At 43.8% G+C, this 12,061-nt stretch overlaps 1 protein-coding gene across 4 annotated transcripts in view; it reads left to right on the forward strand.

The window, feature by feature from the left end:
- The window catches only part of CSMD2 (CUB and Sushi multiple domains 2), a 592,855-nt gene that overhangs the window by 396,836 nt on the left and 183,958 nt on the right, over window positions 1–12,061 (forward strand). For all 4 annotated transcript variants that reach the window (XM_023633833.2, XM_023633839.2, XM_023633859.2 and 1 more), the window contains one exon: window positions 4,083–4,252. In XM_023633833.2, coding sequence (XP_023489601.1) covers window positions 4,083–4,252 — 170 coding nt within the window. The remainder of the gene's footprint in view (window positions 1–4,082; window positions 4,253–12,061) is intronic.

The following is a 12,061-nucleotide window of genomic DNA, read 5'->3' on the forward strand; positions in this document are numbered from 1 at the left end:
CCTGTGTAGGATGAATTTCTTTCTGGCTGCTAGCAGGTCTTTTCTTCCCTCGGAAAATGTCCTCAGCCAAGTGATTCTCGGGAAAATTTTTCTTAAATGGGATTACCCAGAACCACAGATATACACACTCCTCAAGCTCTTGCCTCATTGATCTCATTACATAAACTCGTTCTTTAACTTATTATTCCAATTACGGTTTGTTCATGACACCTCACAATATTTTCATTATTACATTTGTCTTTTGTTTCGTATGTTATTAATAACGCACAGCAATTATAATCACCTCTAATTACCACCAGCCCTGCAACAGAGCCTCGGGCTGGAGGTATCACGGGAATGCCCACCCGGGGGCTGCTCCCAGTTGCCACGTGCGCTGTACGTGTAAATTGGGTGACTTAGCCTACACAGTGTTACCAGGAACATTCCCAGCTGATGAGGAGATGAACAGCCCTAGGCTCTTAATTCATGGTGTGACGGGGTCACACAGCCCCTGACCCCAGAGGCCCCTGAATTTGATGTGGAAAAGACAGCCCTGACCCCAGAGGACCCAGTCTGCAGGAGGAGACGTGGTCCCGTCCTTGGGAGCCCCCGTGTGATGGAGAAGACCTGCCCCTCTGCCTCCAGTGCCCCAGACTGATGGGTGACACAGCCCCTGCCCTTAGGAGACCTCTTCTGATGGGGATGACAGAAGTCACAGATGCCTGAATCAGCGGCAGCACCTTCCTGTGCAGATGACTGTTTGTTTCTCTGGAGCATTTATTTGTTTCCACTTATTCTTGTGTTTGGCTTTTCAGTGCATCTGCTCACCTCCCCTGTTCCTTTGGAAACGCTCCCAGAAACAAGCACCGTGTCCCTCCACCCTCCTGTACCCTCCCTGGTGCCCAGGACAAAGGCCCTGGCAGGGGCGGGGGACCTGGTGATTGGCCAAGGCCTGGCCCCATCTGAAGCCGTCAGCCCCGTTTCCCTCCTCATAAGGGTGCTGGGCGTGTGGGAAAGAGGAGACGGTCATGCTGGGGCAGAGATGAGCATATGGCTCTTGTGCAGGAAACCAGGGGCAGGAAGGGGTCCAATAATGTGCCAAAGCCCATGTTTAAGGGAGGCCAAGTTTTGGGAACCAAGCAGAGGGCAAGAGGCATCAGGAACGGTGAGGCTGCTGTGAATGTCAGACAGCTTGGGAACGGGCTTCCTGCCAGTCCCAGAGAACGGGCAGCTAGAGCTCCAGATGGGAGCAGGCAAGCCGCATAGAGCGATGGAGAGAGAAAGGAGGAATAATATTTGGTGAGGGCCTACTATGTGCTAACCATGCCCCATACGTTCACCTATTTTATCATAAAATCTCAAACATTTATTCTTTATGGTCTTATGTGGACGCTATTATTGTCCAAATGAAGGCAGATAAAGAGACTGAGGTTCAGAGTCTGAAGCCATGTTCACCCCACTGCACCACATGCCCCTCCCTAGATGGAAGGAAATCGTGTGTGACCCCAGAGATAACGGAGGGCTGCTCCAGAGTGCTGCCCATGTGATGAGACTGACTTATAAATGTCTAAACGTGCACAGCCCTCAGCACCCACCCCCCAAATTCCCACCCTCATCTGAGGACACCCAGAAAATATACACACTTTACAAAGATATCTACCTAAATTAAAGGCAGCCCCCAGGATGCCTGTCCACCCCTCTCTCTTTCAATTTATGCCCCAGCTCAGCGCGTTCATTATGCACATCTGGATGCTTTGCAAACAGGCTGAGTTTAGGGTACAGCCAAGCTGTATTTCTCCTCCAGGACAAACGGTGGCTCTCTTGGTCACTTTGGGCTGCTGTCAGAAAATACCACAGGGGCTGGCCCTGTGGCCGAGTGGTTAAGTTCGTGTGCTCTGCTTCGACGGCCCAGGGATTCATGGGTTCAGATCCTGGGCGCAGACATGGCACCACTCATCAGGCCACGTTGAGGCAGCATCCCACATGCCACAACTAGAAGGACCCACAACTGGAATATACAACTATGTACTGGGGGATTCGGGGAGAAAAAGCACACACACACAAAAAGAAAATAATAATAAAATACCATAGACTGGTGACTTAAACAACAAGCGTGTATTTCTCATGGCTCTGGAGGCTGCAAATTCCAAGATCAAGGTGCCAGCAGATTCAGTGTCTGGTGAAGACCCTTTTGCTGCTTTGCAGGTGGCAGCCTTCTTGCATCCTCACCTGGCAGAGAGATTGCAGGCTCTAGTCAAGTCCTCTGCTTATAAGGGCACTAATCGCATCACGGGGGCTCTACTCTCATGACCTCATCTAAACCTAACTACCTCCCAAGGCTCCACCTGCAAACACCATCCCACATGGGATTAGGGCTTCAACATATGAATTTGCACAAACATTCAGTCTGTAGTAATGGCTTATGTGAAGTTCTAGGAAACCAAAGCTGGTCCTGAACTGGAAAGAGCCCAGGGAGTAGAGCCCATTGAAGGCGCAGGGACTTGGTGGTAGGACATATAAAGTTTCTGTTGTCTTGGGGACAAGAGAACATTCAGCCCACGTGAGACTCAGCTCTGAGTGTTCTTGTATCACATGCTCCGTCTACATTGCCTCGGCCTAGCAGGCTTCAGGGTCTGTAGTTAGGGTTGAATATATGGTTAAATCAATGGCCCATTGGTTGACCTCAGGGTCCTTCCAGCCAACAACTGTACCTAGAATAGAGACACTGAGGGATAGTTTGGAGAAAGCAGATTTGCCTGCATCAACTTCAAAGATTCAAGACATGCTCCAGACTCCCCATATGTCCAGGCAAATAATAGACCGGCCATCTGGACGTGTATTTACATCCTCCGAGAGCCGAATTATTTTTAGGACTGTACATCTTCTAAGGTCAGTGTCCTTCATACTCATTCACTCATTCATTTGGCAAATATTTATTTTGCAGACAATCTGGGCTAAGCCGTGGAAATTCATAGATTCATTAAGCATGACCCTAGCCCCTAAGGAACTCAAAGTTTGGGTGGGGGATGCAGGCAAGTAACAAGCAATCAGGGTGGGCTATGGTAGATGCTCTGATACAGGGAAGCCCAGGGAGAGGCTTCACAATTCTTAAAGACCCTGGGGAGCCAGCTGCAGTGCATGCCCTGCCGCTGGGTTACTCCCCCTTTCACTTGCTCGTGGCCACCCTGCCCAGGCATTGAGTGGGTGCTGGGGATAGAGAAATACAATCAAGCCCTAAAGGATGCACAGTGCAGTGGAGGAGATAGAAACGTCAACAAATAAGTCAAGTAAAATGCGATAACTGCTATAAATAAAGGTATAGGAACGATGGGGAAAGAATGACTAATTCTGCAGGAGGGGAAACAGATTTCGAGAGGAGGGTGTGAATTCCTTAGCTGTTGAATGAAACAGTTTCTCTGGGTCTACACCAAAACTTCCTCCAGAGCCTCAGAGGCCCTAAATTCCAGGACCAAGAAGATTGAGTTCTCAGTCTCCTCCTCTTCATGAATTGAGAGGCTTGATCTGAATTGCTAAGTACTGGGCTCTTTATCTTTAAAACAGAGATGATAATTGTGCCGAGCTTATGGTGTTGGTTGTTTTGACTAATGACCGAAATAATCCTCGTAAGCTCAGAAGATACTAGCAATTATTATTCAATCTTTTCCCCTCTTAGTTTCTATCCTCTGATACTGAAAGGCTTCATCTCTCCTCACTCGGCTGCCTGCATCCTCCCCTGACATCCTCCTCGGTCATTTCTGTTGCTATGATACTATATGAACAGGTGTGGGGAATGGCTGCGCCATAACTCTGTGACAGTAAAGGGTACCTGGCGGGTTAGTTTCTATTTCTACAGGAGGGAGACAGAGAAACAGAATGAGAGAGATAAAGAAACCAGGCAGAACTACAGGTGGGCAGGTGTTAAAAAAATAAAACTTGGATAAGCAGTCCTGTAGACAGGCAGACAAAAGGACAGATAAACAGGCCGTCTGGCAGGTAGAGAGGAAAATAACTTGCCACTTTTGTAAAGTTCTCCAGCGCTGTGAGCTGTTTTTTGGATGTAGCTGATGGGGGTTAATCTGTGATTATTGTGATTTTCTTTCCAGCTGAGTGCGGGAATTCAGTCACAGGCACTCAGGGCACATTGTTATCCCCCAACTTTCCTGTGAACTACAGTAACAACCACGAATGCATCTACTCCATCCAGACCCAGCCGGGGAAGGGCATTCAGCTGAAAGCCAGGGCGTTTGAACTCTCTGAAGGAGATGTCCTCAAGGTAAAACCAATCGATGTCGTGACGTATGTATGTTATAGTCTGCAGAAGTGTGGTCAGCACTCACTCATTTATCTCTGTGTGAATGACCCCCACCTTCTTCCCTCCTGAGTCCGGGGATATTGTCCTTACTCATCTCGGAGAAAGTGAGAACCTGAAAGAGAAGGGTATGTAAGCGTCTAAGAAGGTGGCTTTAGAGTCTGCTCTCAAATATATATGCGAGTGAGTATGGGTTGACTGAATAATAAATAACAGTAAATTCAGTTGGAGCGATCAATGGATCAGGTTTTCCATTGTGGACTCTGACCATCCACTTGGTTAGTGAAGAGCTCATAGATTGTGTGCACGTGTGTGCATTTGTATAGATATGTGTGGATACAGATACTTTTATACCTATATTTCCACATGTGTGTGAATCTGTGTGTATGAATTTATGTGGTTTGGTGGCTCTGTGTCTGTGCATACTTGTCTCGGTGTATTTTGTATGTGTACACTTGTGTATGTTTTGAGCGTATGTTTCATAGATTAGTGGGCTCTTTCACTAGCTTCAGTGCGCCATGGTGATGGCTTATGTGTGGCAGTGGAGTAAAGATGTATGTAAGAGAAAGAAGCGACAGGACTTGGGTTATAGAAAGAGCTATAGAGAGGGACACTGAGTGTGTATAACTTGTATTTCTTTGTGTGTGTGATTAAGTGTGTATCTCCGATAACGTGTGGTGCATGCGTATGCATTCAATCAAAGAATTGACTCTGGAGAATTTATCAAAGAGCTGCCTTATTAAAATGGATTATAAGACAAATCTCACACAGAATATGTCCATTTCCTTCCTAGGCCAAGAAAAGTTCTTACCATATTCTAATACAGTTTTATTCCCTGTAGCCAGAGAAGTCTTGACATCAGAAAAAGTTGAAACAATAGGTCAGTTTTCTGGAAAATCCAAAGAGAAACCATTAAGTAATCCCCATGCTTTAGGATTCTCTTAGGATATGATTGGTGTCCTGTGCTTTTTGTGCACTGAGGGCACTCCTGACCTGCCCTCTGGGGCATGTGTTCTCTGGGGTGTGTATGTACGTGTGTGTGTGTGTGTGTGTGTGTGTGTTTGAAAGGCATTTCTCATTCTTACCTAATTGTCCTTGAACCTAAGAAGATGTACCTATGAGATGACCAACTGGGACTGGGTGTGCCTGAAATGGAACAGAATATGGCAATGCGCCCCGTGGGGACCGAGACTCCATCATTGGCTTCTTAAGCTCCACTTTTCAACCCCTGAACGCCCCAGACACAGGAAAAGCAGTGTGTTTCTCTAGAAGGGAGCAGTAGACAATGGCTTTACCCTCTCCAAAGGCCGTGTTTTCAGCCAGCTCCCTTCACCTCTCCTCTCTCCACCGATTTTTTCCTCATCAACAGCAGAGCCTCAGAGGATGCACCTGGGGACAGCAGGGCCAGAGCGACGTCCTCTCCTTAGTGCTTGTTGGGTGAAGGCTGCTGTTAATCCTGCAGAAGGCATTTTTGAGGCATAACTTACAATTTTCAGGTTTTGAAGGGAGTATGAACAGCGGTTCTATGCATGTGGCCTGGTAGAACCAGCAGACGGCCTCCTCGGTGGCTGGAGGCCACGTGGAGTAGGCTGGTGCCTGAGCTTCCTCACCAGGTGGTAGAGATCAGAGCAGCACCTGAGGCCTAGTCGGCGGTGTGCACCCCCACTGCACCGTCAGGGTTCCGCCAGGGTTCTTAAGATGGGGTGAGCAGCTGAACAGGCAGACGAGAGACTTTCCAAGGCACTCAGGGTAAGAAGGAGGGATGTGGTCAGAGGTCAGGGAGGGCTCGTGTGGGATGCAGGGCCCCGGGAGTCCTGAAGGGAAGTAGGGAGAGGGCATGAATTCTTGTGTTTCTTAGCGGGGCGCGGGTAGGGGGCCTTTCCAGGCTTCAGACTTTGTCTCTGCAGCCCCCTGCCCAGCTGGCCTGCCACCAGCCTTCTCATATTGGGCTTGACCTTCTTGACAAAGAGCCTCTTCCTCCTGTCCAGGCCTCTGTATTCCTCCCCAGAAGGTTGGGCTGTGGCTCTGACCTGGCTGAAAGGCCATTCAGGGGACCCCATGACCACCAGAACTTCTATAAAATGGGGGACACCATGTAGCCCCTTCCTGTCCTCACTCTTCTCCTCAGGACCTTACCCCCCTGAGGGGGAAACTGGGGCACGAATAGATACAGAACTAAAAGGAACTCACAATTAGAGTTTCCCAAATAGGATTCAGAACCGCCTTGTGGCCACTGTCAGCTGCAGGGGCCCTGCTCTTTAAATCTGTCACTCTGGCCTACCTCCACAGGAACCTGTGCAGGAGGAGCCCAGGGCACCCAAGTCACCTCCACAAACTTCTTGCCCTTATCCTGGTGTAACTGGCCCATCTGCCAGAAGCTGGCGTATTCCTAATCCCGAGGACTTGCCTGTCCCTCCGAAGAAGCCCCCATGCACACCTGAACTCCTGACAAGGAGACCTGTCCCCTCCTCCACACCTTATTCATCTCCCAAGATGCACTATTTCATGCATCTGACCAAGCCCTGGGCCTTCCATACAGTCTTGTCTTTCTGACCCATGAAATGACGAACTTGTGTTTGTGACCCTTAATCTGTTCCTTACTTTAATAACTGCAAATTTCTTAAACCTCCTCCCCTCACGTACTCCAGCTTATCTCCCAGAACCACCTGGTTTCTTTTCTTTTGGCCCCTGACATCAGCACGACAGGAAGGACCTGTAAGTGCAGTGGTTTGGAAAGACAACACCCAGTTCAGGATGGCAAGTGAAGCATGTGTGTATAGCTGCATCCTCAAAAGGCTCCCCCTGAAATGACTAAAGGGACACAAAAACAGGGGGATGTGGTCTCAGCACTGGAAATTAGGCAAGGGTGCCTTTCACATACACCCTAAAGGAATTTCTGCCAAATGGAATTCCCAAAAAAAGGTTCAGACTGAGAAAGGGCCCAATCAAACTATGGTTCACACAAGTGAGGTGAAATCCTGCCTGTGGGTTGAGGGCCAGAAACCTCAAGGCAAAATGCATCTAAGACCACTCAGCTCAGAGCAGCAGAGCCTGGAGCCAAGGACACACACGGGACCATTGGCAGGAGCCAGATCTCAGGCCTACCAGCTCCTCTGGAAGTGCACGAGGTCTCAGAGACCACACAGAGCCACAGTGTCCTCTCAACATGACGTTCTGGCTTTTCTTTGGCTTTTGTTGGCAGGCCAGGTAAAGCAGGGCAATGCCACGGTTCGTGCCTAACAAGAGTGGGCAGGCTCTTTAGAGAAGAGGCTGCCATGATCCCTCTCTCTCTCTCTCATGCACACACACACTCACTCTAGCACCAAGAGCAGGAGAAGATCCTGCTATGGCCTCTTCCAGCGTAGCTCTTCCGCTCCCTCTAACAGAATACTAGGTATCTGCATTCTCCATGCTTATGCCTCCTCTGTCATGGTGTGCTAACAGGAAAATTAACTGGATATGCGTAAATATTCAGTAGATCAGAAGAAGGAGACCCGTGTGAGGAGCCAGAGCTAATTGCCCCTCTGTAAGCAACAAAGAAAAGAAAAGAACTTAAAACCTCCTCATTTGTATTCTTAACAGGATTTGAGAGAATATTATATTTATGGCACAAAAATAGGCAATAATGAAAACAGAGCGATCTGAGATGAGGAAAGATTGAAGAGAGATGAAAAACATGATCACCCAATTAAAAAATGCAATGGGGGCAATGAATGGAAGGTGGTAAACTACAGAAAAATGAAATCAGCTCATTGTAAGATAAATGTGAGAGCTTCTCACATAGCTCATAAGGAATGAAAAAGGAGGTTCCTTTATATTAATAAAATGTAAAATCAATCCACGGTAAACTTTATGTGCCAAATAACGTAGCATGAATAAATTAAATAAAAACTGCTAGAAATGTAAAAAATTTCAATAAAGTTGCAATCATCGTGGAAGATTTTAATATACCTCTGTTAGTCTCTGACATATTGTCTAGGTCGAAAATAAATAATAATTTAGGTCTTGAATAACATAGCAGAATGAATCCAAAGAAAGTAGGAGAAAGATACTTTTAAAGATAAAGGCAAAAATGACTGAAAAAAGAAAATAATCGCAATTATCAACAAAACTAAATGGTTCTTTGAAAAATAAGTAATAAAATAGACAAACATGGCAGGACTGATCAAGGAATGAAGAAGTCACAAATATATAAATTTAGGAATGAACAAAGGAATATAGTCTTCTGTAGATAAGGCAGATATTATGAAAATAATAAGAAAATATTTAGGCACAATTGTCAGCCAAAAAATCTGAAAGCTTAGATGAAATGGAAATTTTCATAGATAAAAAGTACAAATAGAAAGAAACAATAAAAAGCTGAATAAACCAATAACCATTAAAAAAATTAGAATTCCTCCATATCCTCTCTGAAAGGCCCCAGGCCCTAGACTGTTTTACAAGTAAACTCAGAAAACTTCGAAGAACGGTTAATCCGTGCAATAAGCAAACTGTCTCAGAAAAGAGAAATATTAAGGTCCATCTCCCAACTCATTTCGCTTAAATGAGGTGAGTGGAAACATTGACGTCAAAGAGGAGAAGGATAGTGTTAGAACAGAAATGATAGGCCGCTCTCTCTTGTGATCGTAGATCTGAAAATCCAAAATACAAGATCACATTGAATCTAGCTGTGTACTAAAACAAAAATGGCCAAGTGAGATTGATTCCAGGAATGTGAGGATGTGTCAACATTAGAAAAGCTTCTAATGTTATTTATTGGGTAAACCGTATGGAACTGCCATTTTTGTAGGTCAAAAGCTGGTCAAATATTGGCTATTTCACAGAGTTCAACGTAATATCCTATAAATAGATTAGAAGAGAAAAATAGATGATCTGGCTAATAGACTCCAAAACATCGTGTGATGAAATTCAGCGCTCATTCGTGATTCTTAACAATATCTCATAAAACTGTGAATAGAACTTTCTTAATCTGATGTTCCTACCAATAGCTATAGCAAACATCAGCCTTAGTGACAACTTCCTAGGGATTCCCAGTAGTCAGGAACAAGACAGTAGCTCTACCGTCACCAATAGTAGTCAACATACTGCAGATTCCAGCCATTACAATTATATGAAAAAAAAGAAACTATAAAAATTAGGAAAGAGGGGCCGGCTCCGTGGCCAGGTGGTTAAGTTCGTGCGCTCCGCTGCATTGGCCCAGGGTTCAGATCCTGGACGCGGACATGGCACAGCTCATCAGGCCACGTTGAGGCGGCGTCCCGTATCCCACAACTAGAAGGACCAGCAACTAAGATATACAACTGTGTACAGGGGGTTTTGGGGAGATAAAGCAGGGGGAAAAAAAAAAAGATTGGCAACAGTTGTTAGCCCAGGTGCCAATCTTTAAAAAAATAAATAAATAAAAATTAGGAAAGAATATATAAAATTGTCTCTTCTGTTTAGAAAATACAAAAGAATCAACTGATAAACTATCAGAACCAATAAGACAATTCAACAAAGCTGCTGGTGTTTCTCCAACCAATTAAAACATAATCAGGAAAAAAAATCTCATTCGAATAGAAACAAAAACTATAAGACACCTAGGAAGAAGCCTGAAAAAAGGTGCATAATCTTTCCTTAGAAAATTATAAATCTGTATTTCGAAGGACATAAAACTAAAATAAATGCAGGGAGGTTTCATGTTCATAGATGAACAAAGGACGTGAACAACAGTTCACAGAAGAGGAAAGTAGAATTGTCGAGAATCATATGAAAAGATGCTCCACCTCAGCGATTGTCGGGGACATACAAATTAAAACAAGATACCATTTCACATGTATCAAATTGGGAAAAAATTAGAATACCTGAAAATGCCAAGTATTGGCAAAGACATAAAGTAATGAAACTGTCATATGTTGTTAGTGAGAGATTAAATTGGTGTCACTCTTGGGAGAGCAATCTCTCAATATCTGACAAAGTTGAAGATGTGCCTTCCCTGCCACCCGCTTCTCCCCACTAGATGCACGCCCTAGGGACACTCGTGTGCAGACACTCAGAGCTGTGCATAAGGGTGCTCAGATTGTCCGTAACTGTAAAACGCTATCCGTTTAGCATCTTCATTTTGAAGCCAGCCATCTTGCTGGGCTGTATTATTAGATGTAATGGTATATATGTATCAAAATATCAAGCTGTATGTCTTAAATATATACAGTTTTTATCTGTCAATTATACGTGAATAAAGCTGAAAAAATAAAAACATCTACTAGAGAAGATGATTAGATGCAGTGGATGTGCAGATTCTCTTGGATTTCTCAGAGAGATACTCCCATCACTCGTACATGATAATGAACTGGACCGTCAAAGCAATTTTCTTATAGACAAGCAATTCTGTTAGGAAATAAATGTATACAAAGGCCCAATTCCCAAAAGCAATCAAAAATATAAAAATACCCAGTAAACAATACAGAATTTTATTGAGACGCAAAAGACAGCTTGATTAAATGAAACCAGACACTATGTATATGGATAGGAAGATACAATATCATATAGATGTATTTTTTCCTCTAATCAATCCATACATTTATTACTAATCAGTCAGAATTACATGAGTGTTTTGGGTTCATTTGGGTTCTTTGGAAGGTTTTTTTTTATACTTAACACTTTTTTTTTTTTTGAGGAAGATTGCCCCTGAGCTAACATCTGTCGCCAGTCTTCCTCTTTTTTTCTTTTTCCCAAAAGCCCCAGTATATAGTTGTACATCCTAGTTGTAGGTCATTCTAGTTCTTCCATGTGGGACGCCACCTCAGCATGGCCTGATGAGCGGTGCATAGGTCCACGCCCAGGATCCAAACCAGTGACCCCCGGGCCACTGAAGCAGAGCATGCAAACTTAACCACTGGCCCACGGGGCCAGCCCCAAGGGGTTGTCATTTTTAATTAGAGAAAATTCTTTTTGAGTTTATGTAGAAGAACACATATGGGAGAATAATTTTTTTCAGGTTAAAAGGAGACAAATGAGGGAGGACTTGCCCTACTATTTAAATATACTATCAAGCTATAGTAATTAAAGAAGTACGGATCATGCACAGGAATAGACAAATAGATGAATGCAATAGAATAGAAAGTTGACAAACAAAACCAAATATATGTAACTATATATGTGAGAAAGATGGATTTAAAATTGGGAGTAGATGGAATATTTATAAGCAGAGTTTGGTTAGATGGCTAATCAACCAGGGAGAAAAGGCAGTATTTTATCTTATTATCATATGCCAAAATAAATTTCAAGCAGATTTAAGGACAAAAGTACTAGAAGAAAGCATTGGTTTATGTATTTATCATACATTTATTGGATGCCTCTTGTGTGGACAATGATGTGTGAATAATCAGACTGTGTGTAGAGTTAATTTCATGATGGAAATTCCTGCAGCTATTTAAATGCTGTTGGGGAAAAAATACTTAATCATTTAAAAAATATACACATTATTTTTAGTAAAAGAACAGATTACCATATGGTATCTATAGTTTGATCTAGGTTTTATTAAAACAATAAAGAAATATATAAGGAAAGATATGCATAGAACAAAGTCTAGAAAGTGGCCAAAATGTTATGAGTGCTGAAAACTGCTTTTATTTTTTTTGTGCTTTTCTGTTTTATAAGTTTTCTGCAATGAATATTTTATCATAATGAACATTTTTGTTCTTAATGAAGTAGGATGAGTTATGCTTTGAAATTAAGGGAAAAAGTCCTGTTCCCATTATATTTTTATTAATTAACAATAATTTCTTAACACCA

The sequence above is a fragment of the Equus caballus genome, chromosome 2 (genome assembly GCF_041296265.1).
Source record: "Equus caballus isolate H_3958 breed thoroughbred chromosome 2, TB-T2T, whole genome shotgun sequence".
Classification (NCBI taxonomy): domain Eukaryota; kingdom Metazoa; phylum Chordata; class Mammalia; order Perissodactyla; family Equidae; genus Equus; species Equus caballus.